Genomic DNA, 12629 nt, shown 5'->3' with positions numbered 1-12629 from the left:
AAGTGGAAGGGCACAAGGTAAACACAGTTAGAGTTTCTGTCTCATCTGGAAATGTACATGGTGAATATGGTCATGCTTCCTCTCTCATCTGGAAGGGCACATGGCGAACATGGCATCATCTGCTAGCTTCTTCTCTTGGCTTCCTGTTTCATGAAGCTCCCCGGGAGGCATTTTCCTTCTTCATCTCCAAAGGTCATTGGCTGGTGGACTCTGCTTCTCGTGGCTATGTTGTTCTGCTCTTCTCTCTCTGAATCTCCTCCATTCTCTAAAATGTTTCCTCTTTTATAGGACTCCAGAAACTTATCAAGACCCACCCAAATGGGTGGAGACATGTCGTCACCCAATCCAGTTTAACAACCACTCTTGATTAAATCACATCTCCAGGGAGATGATTGATCACAGATCCAAACATACAGTATTGAATAGGGATTATTCTACCTTTATGAAGTGGGTTTTAGATTAAAACATGGCTTTTCTAGGGGACATACATCCTTTCAGACCAGCACACCTTGGTTAACCTTCCTTAACCAAGAGTCAGGCTGTCACTATTACATTACTGTCATTTTAGCACATATTAGTATCTGTGAGCATCTTATTTATTTACCAATCTTCTTCATTCTACATATGAACTTCTTAAGGACAGGGCTTTTTTCTTTTTTAATGTTTCTCTATGTACCTTCACTTTTAGAATTTTGTCTGGAATAGGGAAGAAAGAAATTCTATCAATAATTGTTGCACGACTAACTAATTGTAAAGTTGCAGATGAGATAGGTCTGAAAGATTAATCACTCTTTATAAAACTCTTGATCTCATAGTTAACATGGGATTTTAGCTGGGACTAGAAGTTGGGGATATTTTGAACTGAATGGATATTTTGAACTAATGGCAGCCTCTTAAAATTACAAAGTGAAAATCCACAGTGATGGGCTGAAGAATCATTGCAGTGGCTTCCCGATTAGATCCCTCTTAGTCTATATGTATTCATAAAATATATAATAGAGATGTCATTAAAGATAGCAAACAACTGGCATATAATTATACTGCCAAACTCACTGTGATCTATGTTGAACTATTTCATAGCAAGCCTCAGGAGATTTCAGATGTGGTTTTAGGATATCATAAGCCCTTACATTATTCCTTGACTTTAGGAAATCAGTGGAAACCGGGTACTATTTTGGTTTATTGGCAGTATATGAGAATTAAATAAGAAACCATATTGATATTCCAAAATCTAGAAATTTGCCAAATAAAAATATTCAAGCAGTTTCTATACCTGAAAGGTAAAATGTGTTTGTTAAGAGTATCACCTTTCTAAATAGCTCAAGTGAGGCAGAGAAATGAATACAAATAGCATCCCCAGCCTCAACCCCGCCTTTCCTTATTCCCTTTAACCATGATTCATAACAAATGAGAACTTGGTGGGGCTCTTGAAAATGTTTTCTACATTTTAAAGACTTAACTGATTTAAGGGACTGAATTTGTTTCCTCAAAACCTTAAAAGGAAAATAACAATGGTCATGGATAGCAGAGACAAAGAGGGAATTATGAAGAAAAAAACATCACAATGATCTAGAACCCTAGATTTCTTATTTTGGACAGTCACAATTATTTTGGTAGATCAGAATAAACTCTGACTTGAAGAGAAAAAGAATTGTTACAAAGCTCATGTAACTACTTAGAAGGTGAAGCATACTTACTACCAGGTCCTAGGGCCAGGTTTCACTGACAGAATTGTTTGTGAAATAAGTTACAGACATTTTTGTTTTTTGTATGCTGTATAGTGGGGGTTGCGCTTCATTCTTTTTCCATGTGACTATCCAATTATCATAGCGCCATTTGTTGACTTTGTGTGTGTGGGGGGGGGGTGGGGGGTGGCACATGGGCCAGGAATTGAACCTGGATTTCCTGCATGGCAGGCAAGAATTCTACCACAATCCTTGCACCCCAAGGTCACAGATTTAATAAGCTTGTATTTACTTTTTTATTTTGTCCAGACCAAATGGGGCCTTGGGAGATAGGGAATTAGAGAGGTCAGCACTTAAGTCCTGGAGAAATAAACAGTCCTGGAAGTATTAAGCAGGTTTAGGCTCCCATCGGCCTGGGTGGCTCAGTAAGGACGTGGGACGAGAACAGGGTAGAACTGCTCTATGCAGGCAGGTGGGACGTGGAGAATGAGAAGACAAATGAGACAGCTCCAAAGTGCAAGCAGTGCTGAGACTCGGGAACACCTGAGAGCATCAGTGGTTTGCCCTCCACTCTGCTCGCCAGTTAACTTGTGACCAGAAGAGGCCAGGGGATGGAGTTGAATCCAAGCTCTGATGAACTCAAATGGGTTGGTCATTTATAGTACCCCCTTGTGCCCAAGCATGAGTCAGTGAAATGACTTACTTACTTAAAAGCGGAATATTTGTTCTCTCCTTTGCATAGTCAACAAATACTACAAGCTTTTCCCTCTGGGCCTGCTGCCATGCTGGCACAGGAAGCAAGCCTATACCCGCCCCTCCAGCCCCTTATTCCTGAGGCTACTCGGGGCAGGAAATGTCGCAATAGTCACATTTTTACAATGCATTGAAAAAAAAAAAAAACCACAGATGCAACTTCCCTATATCTTCCAGACAAAGAGAAATTTCTTTGAACGTTCATAGCCAATCATCTGCAGCTTTTTAATTACTTACTGCTTTCTCTCTCTAACCACATTTTAGTTTACTGAATTTGATTGTTAGTTTGTTTTGAAATATTGCTTATTTCAGTTTTCTATCTTCTAGAGTGAGTGTATGTATGCAGGTATCTAGCTAAAGCATACCAAATATGAATATATTCAATATGCAGGGCTGTGTATTAAAATATTACAGTATTTAATTGACAGAAATGAGACTACGAGTGATTATTTTTCTTTTTAATTTCTAAATCACACACAAGAAACACATTTATATAACAAATACAAGCAACCCTCCCCCCCCCAACAAAAGTTACAAAAAAAAAGAAACTAGAAAGTGTCACCTTGGAATAGCAAGTGTGTACTTCCACTATCAAGTGAGGTTGTAGTAAGGGCTTTACTTGTGGAGGTTTTTAAAAATATTTTGTCTTGAAGTAGCCTTGTCCTGAAGTAGCAATGGAAAGTTACAAATTCATTTCCAAAATAAAGCTATTTTCTCCAAACTCTGATCTGGATGCTTGGACCAGAGATGAGCAGCAGCGTACACACTTGTACAACTTCAAGGGAATGAGACAAAGCATCTAGCGATTCCATCCATTATTCAGTTCTCAGGAAACAGGAAAGGAGTGAATAGAAGTATGTTTTCTGGGAAATATTTGGTGCCAGTTTTTTCTAAAGCATGTGCCTCATTTGCAGAGATGGCAAAAGTTGGAAGTTAGAGTACAAAAACTCACTTTATTGAATAATATTGATTGCAGCTGATAATTGTTTGTTTTGAAATGCATGTAAATATTTAGTATTGTCATTGAATTTGAAGACAGGTAAAGACAGGATGCTGCTCAGACCGATTTCTCTGTGAGCACGCCACTGCAATCAGTTGTCGACTTTAATTTGAAGTGCCAAACTTCAAATATTTTACTACACATTTACATGAGGCCTAATGTCACAGCCTTTGTTCCACTAGAGTACCCACTGAGCAGGTGAGGAAATCAGGAGCAACAGGAGAAGCAAGCTAGTATAAGCAGGATAGTTGCTTAAGGTCTCAAGAAATCTTGCTACCTCTCAGACTCGGAGAGTGCTTAGTAACATCTTCTGGAATTGCTGCTGTGGCACAGTTCAAGGATTCCGGCTTCATCTTCATTTCCAAAAGGAAATTCTCAAGCTGAGTTCACAGGGATCATAACTTATTTATTTGTTCATATGTTGGTTGTAAACCATCCTCATGCTCAATTTATTAGGCTCTGGGATGATGATCCGAAATTTTCCTTCATGCATCTAAGCTACTTAGAGAACACCCACATCTTATGAAGAGGAGACACTTTCACCTTCAACTACTGAAGGTAGTGGTACCATTTAATTTGGTATATGAGACTATATCAGAGTAGAATGTTACAATGTATCTGATATGAAAGTGATGAAACTGCCACAATTGACAGTTTTGACAGACACATTAATTATTGCAACAGAGTATAACTCTAACACTAGGACTTTAGTGCAAAGGGAGAATATTCCTAAGGAGTTTTTTCCTAGAAGTCTTATTTTCAATTGACTTATACATGGATATTTTGAAAACTCTGAATGTTTCTATGTATCTCTAGCAACTCTTAATTTTAACATTGATGCTGTAACCAACAAATCTGTTCAAGGAAATTGATTTGATTTCTGCCTATTTCAATTAAAGTTACAGGATGCTTCCCATTTTAGAAACTTAAAACAAGTGTCATCTATAAAACTTTTTATTACATATAAAAAGACATGCTACATGCATGTTACACTATTTTGAATAGAACTGAAAATGGACTTTTTAAAATTAATCATTGCCTGTTTTTCTCTCTTTTTTGATTTAGCAAATATTTAATAGTTTATCATAAAATATTATATATAATAGAAAAACTTCATACTAAAACTGACATTTGGAAGATTTAGACCCAGTTATGTGGTTTAGTAAATTGATCTCAAATATTTATCTGATTAGGGCTACTGTTCTGTATTTAGACATATGCCTATAAGAAATATAAAATCAAATAATTTGTTTGAGGAATTCTAACAAAATCAATTTAGTATAAAGGTGCATTTACTCTTTGAAAAAATATGTAGTGAATAATGGTACTCTAATTGATTCTAAACATATTTGGTTCTTTTATGTCATTGACTAAAGTGCATTTAAATACAATCAGATCCCAGAGGACAATAAATTCTAATTTGATTGGCTTTAAAATTCTACATGTAATTCTCCAGTCAATATCAAATGATAAGTACATTAGAATATTTTAGTTCAACAACTTGGAAAAAAATGCCTAAAATTAATGATGATATTAAGCTTGGATCAACTGCAAAGGATTTGAATATTTTATTTTATATTAATAAAACAAAAACAAAATGACATCATTGGAAATAATTTGTTAGCCAAATCTATTGTTTGTCCCCCATTCCTGAAGTTAGCAATACGAATGAAACTAGCAGCAACAATAACAAAAATATTCTTTAAACAAAGTTTTTATAACATAAAGTCACTTCCCTATGCTTTAAGCTTCAGAGGTAAAGACTGACAAAACCCAGGTATTGTTCCTTTACACTCTTGTTGGTAAACACAAATGAAAATCAACATCATCTTGGGACAAAGAATTCAATATGTGCTACAATGTAAGGATGTCAACTAAATGGCCTAATTTGATTACAGCTATTCAAGAGAGATCTCTTTCAGAACTTAAAATAGCTTCCATAAAATGCGAGTGTGTGTAACATTTCTGCTATATAATTCTACTTTCATTTTAGAAATAACAGATTAATATAATTATATGTTTTCCATAATAAAATACTTGGGTAGCAAGTAAGTTTGAATTTGTCCCCAGGTATGCTATTTGGAAAATGGCAAGAAGCCAAGTAGTTCCATTGCTACTCAGAGAGCTGACGCTTTGTCCAGCAGCCATCTGTCCTGGGTCTGCTTTCTGGACACCACTTCAACTCCAGTGCCCCCAGCTGGTCTCATTCCCTCCTATGGCCCTTTTGCAGAGACGCTTATTTTTTAATTCTAATAGGAGGTACCATGTGTAGAACATTTGCTGTGTATTCTATTTTATAAAAATCTATATATTTCTATTTAATTCCCATTAAAGCAGGTCCTATTATAATGCCTGTTTTATAGATGTCAAATTGAAGTCTAAATACAATCACCAAAGTAACTTGCTAAGGGGAAATCTATTAAGTGGCCAAGCCAGACTTTGGTCCTATTGTTCCCCTGCTTCAGAATTTGTATCCTTAACTCCTGGACTCTAATTATTTATGATTATTCTTTTATTCTTTGGTGAGGTACTAAATTTTATTAGAAATCACTTCCAAGATTTTTTTTGTGTATGCGGGCGTATCTCTATCATTTTATGGAAATATAAATGTTTAGTCGAATCCTCAGTGTAAAAGATCTAAGTCTGATGATTCAATGCACTGTTTTAACCACAAGGATGCTCAGAGAAAGTGGGATGACAAACAGGAGTCTAATATCTTAGTGAGGATTAGCATGGCATGATTTCAGGGAAAGCCCTGACTGGGCTACTTCCCTGAAGAAAGGGGAGAGGAGCTCATGACCACCTTTACTTCACGCCCTCCTTGCCTCCCACCCTAATTCATTCCTTACCTTGGTCAGGAAAAGGTATTCAGAGAAAATCAGGAGATAAAAAAAATAACATCTCCGTCTCGGGTCAGACTGCTTTGATAAACATTAAACTGTGCTCAACATGGGTTCTGCTTTCTGATGTTTTTGCCCTCAGCTTGACCTCAGGAAGTAGACTAGAAGATTTCAATTCCCTGTCCCCAGTTTTCATCTGTTATTCACACTATGAGCAGAACCCTTTTTACCTTAGTTTTTGAGCTAACTTACCCAGGAGAGTTTGGTCCGCAAGCCGGCTGCAAACTGATTTTCGGGAAGGCAGTGAGTGCTCTCCACCTGTCCTGGGGCTTAGCAACTTGCTCACCTGTACGGAAGTTCCGAGTCAAGCTGGAGCCGAGCTGCGGCACGCGTCACTTTCCCGTGCATGGCTCTGCGCCCAGCCTCTCCACACACTCATCAAACCCTGGGAGCTGTTAATTATTACTTCTTTTCGCCACGGCAGGGCAGGTTTAGAAACCTGAGCCACTCCCTCTGCCACAGTGCATGTTGGGAGCGTTTCCTTTTCTCAGGAGCAGCTGATAGGAACCCTCCTTTGCTCCCTGACACATGTCTTTAGAAGTGAATTGATATTCTGGTTAGCGCTTTAACCTCTGAATTTGATTCTAATCTCTATTCTAGTCTATCTGAGCTGTACACGTATGTAAGAAATGACGCTAACTAGGACTAAATGTCATTTCTCGCGTTTCATTTCAAATTTTCTCTTTCAGTTCTAAATGTCTTAATTTTCTTTCCCTTCTTCTTTTCCTATCCTATGTTTCCTACCCATATCTTCTCACCCCAGCGGTGCTCACACGGGAGAGTGTGTCACAGCCATCTGTGTACCTTCCTTAAATCAGCATACTCCTGGGCCCCTCGAACTGTGAGACTGATGTGGTACATCTGGGATAGGCGTCAGGCATCTCTATTTTTAAAAATAAGCTCTGCAGGAGTATCTGCAAAACATCAAACCTTGAAAAATTCTTTAATAAAATATTTTAAAGGTTTAATTAACTAGTGAATTGAATTTGGAGGCTGCCTTTCTTCAATACTTCCAGTTTCAAAAAAGGCAGCAAAAGACCCTCAGATGACAGGTGCCACGGAAATACAAAGTATTATTAGTATTTTACCTTTTTCCTCTATAAATCGACTGTTTATAATTCTTTTAAATAATAGGTTATTTTACAGATGTAAGCTGTAGAGCCATCACAATGTATTCACGATGACTCCTACAATGAGTTTAGCAAGCACAGTTGATTTCTGGTGTCCTCTGGGTTCAAACACCACGGGGCTGACTATCCTTCTAGATTTGTACATTACATGTTTGATGAGTACCAAATATCACTTTAAGCACTATTCTGTATGTTTAAAAGGTTCAGACAGTTTAGCTATTTAACCTATGAGGTGTGGGCACTAGGAACTATCAGATTTATCATGCTTTGGCTATTTTAATAAACTGAAGAGAATTGATAGCCTAGGCTTATCAGATCCACGCCAGATCTTTTACAGTCTTACACATGACGGCAGTGTGACTTGGCATTACTTGTGGGTATATGTTTGGTTGCCAAGTCTGACCACAGAACTCCCTGGTGTGTGATTGCTGGTACAGACTGACCTTTGAATGATGACTAACAGGACTGCAGGGTTTACAGCTCTTGGGTTCCAGAATGTCTTTGTTCAAATCCATGCTCCTCATCCCTTCTTTGTCCTCTACAGGGATCATTTGCTTATTATGAGTATTGAGTCAACACTGTTTACGTTTTGTATCTGTAAGTATCCTAGAAGCGTTTATTCTGGCTACTAGTTTCCAGCTGGTTTTCTTTAGAGACTCAGTGACTCCTATTTTGAACACTCTTGAAATATATCATTTTTATTTTGTAATATAAAATATACATAATTATATATATGCAATGTGGAAAATTTGGAAACAAGAAAAGCAGAGGAGAAATCATCTACAATTCTATGAACAATTTGATGACTGTCCTTATTGCAATATTGCCTGTGGATATTTATCAAACTGGTATTAACTTTGGCCTATAGTTTTATAACCTGTATCCCAGCCCAGCAAAGCCCAAAGACCAAAGAACACACCAAGCAGAGAGTTAGCCATGGGTTTTATTCAGGACTTACTAATAGGAGACGATTCCCCCTCTCCTCCACCCCCCCATGGCAGCTGGTCGGGAAATGGAAGTCAGTGATCCACAAAAAGAAGAGGAAGCAGAGTGCTCTTATATAGTTCAGCAGAGACACGCAAGATCTAAAGAAATTGTGAGAAATTTATGTTACTATAAACAAACTGAGCTGAATGCTTACACATAACTGCACACATCCATGATTAGGCTTTGTAAGGAAATTTTGAGAAATTAAGTTACCAGATGAAAGGGGAGGAATATTTTTTAAAGAGTTCCTATCTAGAAAATATCTTGCCACTATATTCTTAGACTAGCTAACATGGGTTATTATTCTTCTTCCAAGCATTTTTCAATTTAAATGCTTTACAAAATAAACTGAAAGGCTATATATATTGATTACCTGTAAGATTGAACACTTTCTTTTGACTTTGCATATATTTGGCTCAAGTTTTTCTTATTGATTTATAAGAGCTTTTTATATATTAAGCATATCAATTCTTTGTCGTTTATGCTTGGATTACATTTCCCACATTATTTTTTGCTTTCTAACTTTGTTTATGGTAAGTTTTGAAGTTTAAAACTTTAGTCAGATCTATAATATTTTTCTTTATTACTTGTATATCTGTGTTATAAAAGCTTTCCCATTCTTAGAGTATTCATATGTATTTTCTTGTAGCTTCTTTATTTAGTTATTATATATTTATTAAGTTTAACATTCTAATCCCTCTAGGCTTTATTATGTTAAAAGCCATGATATTTAAATCTTAGTTTTTCTAAATTTTTTGTCTATTAAGCAACTAGCAATCATTGAATAATTATAGATTCTAGAATCCATGAAGGCAAGGATATCTGTCTTATTGCCTATTTTATTCTAAAATTTGATGCTGTGACTGGCATGTCCATGGTTACTCAGGCCAAAGGTGTAATAGCTGCTCTTGATCCCTTTCTTTCCTTGACACCTCAGCAAGTCTTGAGGTTGTAACTTCTCTGCATCTCCACTGTTACCACCTAATGAAGCCAGCATCATGTCTTGCCAAGATTCTACAAATGATTTCCATCTGCCACACTGCAGTCCTTTCTCCACCTGAAGCCAGCAGTTCTCTTTTACAAACATAAATTAGATTACAATACCACCTCTCATTTTCTTTGCAGAAAACCTTCCCAGTGATTGCTCCTGCATCTAGAATAAAATATAATATTTGAACTCCTTACTATGGCCTACAAGGCTTTAATTGACCGAGTCTGCTGTAACTCTTTGACCTCGTCTATCCTACTTTCCTGGGTCTTACTCTGTACAGTTTGTCTGATTGGATTTTTGTCCCTGCAACTCGTCAAGCTTGTTTCTGCCTCAGTGTCTTTGCACTTGCTATTGATTCTGCTATGAAAACTCTGCTTTTGTCACAGCTCAGTTTCTTTTAATTATTCTGTTTTTTTGGAATATTTCTCCTCAGAGAGGCCCTCCATCACTATCCTACCCAAAGAACATTCCCAATACTTCTTTATCACCATACTCTGTACTACTGCATCCATGAAAATGATCACTCTCTGAATATGTTTTGTTTTGGTTAATCTGTTCATTTTGTATCACTTCTCATTAGCATGCAAGCTCTGAGAGATCAGAGAATTTGACTTCTAGGTTCACTGCTCTATCCCCAGTGTCTAAAACAATGTAAGGACCATGTCAGAGGCTCAAGAAACATTGATTTATAAATATATGCTGAATGAATAAATATAGATAATTTTCATGATTTGAATGACACTTATCAAATACTGTGTTTTGGGTGGGCCACTGTGACTCAGCAGGCAGAGCTCTCACCGGCCATATCAGAGACCAAAGTTTGATTTCCGGTGCTGCCCATGCAAAAAAAAAAATACTATGTTTATTTTTAAAACACATTCCTAGAATTCATATTCTCTTCTGTTGACTGATATGTCTGTGTTGGCATTATTTCAACATTAATATAGCTTTATGGTATAATTTAATATCTGACAATACAATCACCACCATTTTTACAAAAAATTTCTTGACTATTTTTGCTTTGTGTTTTAGTTTCCTAGATGCTAAATCAAATACTATACCATGAGTTGACTGAAAGAAAAGAATTTATTGGCTCAGTTTCAGAGGCTAGAAGGTTTGTTTCTTCCAGGGGTCTTTATATTCTGGCTGGTCAACAATCTTGAGATTCCTTAGCTTTTCCATTATCTGGCAATTGTCATGGCGGCATTGTCTCCTTTCTCTTCTAGCTTCCATTGACTTCCAGCTTCTGGCTGCTCCCTGTGTTTTTTTTTTAACCTCTTTGTCTGAATTGCATTCTGCTTATAAAGGCCTCCGGTGATCCAGATTAAAGCCCAACCTGATTCATTTGGGCCACCTCTTAACTGAAGTAATATCTTCAAGAGATTCCATTTATAATGAGTCCAGGTCTACCAAAATGTGGACCAGGACATGGAACATGGCCAAGCTGGGATGCGCAGCTCAGTCCATCACATAATGGCTGCTCACTACAGAATAATAGTTTAGTTTCCATGTAGTGATTTAACTACGAAGCATTGTCATTGACAATTTCTCTTAAGCCAGCAGGCCAATTCATATCAGTGAACTATGACTTCAAGTCCAGATGAGAAAGGATCCTATAAGTATAGATTCTTGTTGGTTGCTGTCTTCTTTCGGAGTATTAAGGAAAGTTCTGAATTGATTGCAGTGATGGCTCTGATTTGTTCATATTCCCCTCATATCTTTTGGTAGGATCCTCCCACACCGATTCTACCCTTGACCAGGTCACTTACTTTAGCCAACGGGTCAGAACTAATATTATATAAGCAGAGGCTTGAAAATCACATGTGCACTGGGGCTTACCCTCTTGCTCTTTCTATAGCCCTGAACCGCCATTTGAACAATCCTTGCCTGCTGCATAATGACAGACACTTGTCCCAGCTGATAGTTATGCAACCACTAAAAGCAGAGCTGTCTAGTTGGCCTGCAGCTGGCTGAAGTGAGTTCAGCTGAGAACAGCAGAATACCTGCCTTTCTGAGCATAGCCCAATTGCTGTTCTACATAATTGTGAGCTATTAATATAGATCATTAATAGATTGTTGTTTAAATTTGGGAGGTGGTTAGTTATACAGCAAAAACTAACTGATACATCTGGTATATGTTTTTCATTCACATATGCTCACACTCACCACACAGCTGTACATCTACCAATATAATTTACTGTAAAGTAAGAGAAATACTTGGCTCACAATGGGTTCCTACCACAATTCCGCTTGTATAGGCCCATAGAAATGGAGTAGAAAAAAAAAAAGAGATTCGGACTATAGTTATGTTGGGATAATTCCACACACCACAAAATCACCCATGAGAAATATTTAGGGGTGCTTATAACTTGAAGAAAATAACTGGAGAAATAGAATTGCCTGATTCGAATGCAGCATGACCCAACTGCCATGAACTAGTCATATCAGTTTCTTTCACTTCATTTCATATCTGAGTCCACATTTGAAGCCTCAGAACTAAGTGAAAAAAGGAAGCAGAGTAGCTCCAAACAATATGGGAATGCCCAGTAAAATCCTAACCAAAAATATTGCCTTAATGAGGAAACTAGGCACTCATAAGGAGGCAGCATTATAAATTACTTTTCTGATATATAAAATCTAAGATAAATATATTTTACAATTGGAAATTTTTACCATAAAATTTTTAATAAATTAAAGAGACTATAACAGAATTATTTTCCTGGGAAAAACCCAAAATTTTTCTTGAACTTGAAGAGTGAGCCTGTCATTTCCTGTTTAGATTAAGGAATATGTCATTGCTTTTCAAGAAAAGCAAAGACTTTGGAACTTGGATAAAACAAAAAACTCTTTGTTGATAAAGGTAAGAAAAGGAAGTGGAAATTTCCTCTAAAAATTTCCTCCAAATTTCATTAAAGTAATACTGTTATTGATGTACAGGCCATTCTTAAACTTTTATATAGTTGAACTTCTCCTTTTTTTTTTTTTTTGCATGGGCAGCCACCATGGCCTGCCCAGTTGAATTTTTTTAAAACCTCACCCTTCTATAATTATACTGTAGGCTGAACAATGACTTTTGAGTCAGGCTATGACTTACCCAATGATGAAGATAAATGCCATATGACTGTGTTTACAACTTAGACAATAATAAATGATTATATTAATTGATAAGTGAAAAAGCAATTC

At 36.9% G+C, this 12629-nt stretch overlaps 1 protein-coding gene and 1 long non-coding RNA gene across 6 annotated transcripts in view; one reads left to right on the top strand and one right to left on the bottom strand.

Moving 5' to 3' along the window:
- Positions 1-6843, bottom strand: part of RASSF6 (Ras association domain family member 6) — an 81810-nt gene extending 74967 nt beyond the window's left edge. For 2 of the 5 annotated variants that reach the window (XM_077143189.1, XM_077143187.1), the window contains exon 1: positions 6531-6737. Coding sequence is in view for 2 of the 5 variants with exons in the window: in XM_077143186.1 (XP_076999301.1) it covers positions 6625-6686 (62 nt within the window). In the remaining 3 variants the exon portion in view is untranslated. Of the gene's footprint in view, positions 1-6530 lie in introns of all 5 variants that reach the window. The other 3 variants (XM_077143186.1, XM_077143188.1, XM_077143190.1) reach the window with 3 other exon arrangements.
- The window catches only part of LOC143668398 (uncharacterized), a 28478-nt gene that overhangs the window by 15470 nt on the left and 379 nt on the right, over positions 1-12629 (top strand). The window lies entirely within an intron of this gene.

This window comes from Tamandua tetradactyla, chromosome 24 (genome assembly GCF_023851605.1).
Source record: "Tamandua tetradactyla isolate mTamTet1 chromosome 24, mTamTet1.pri, whole genome shotgun sequence".
Lineage (NCBI taxonomy): Eukaryota > Metazoa > Chordata > Mammalia > Pilosa > Myrmecophagidae > Tamandua > Tamandua tetradactyla.
Note: the sequence above shows the minus strand (reverse complement) of the source record. Positions and strands in the feature narration are given on the sequence as shown.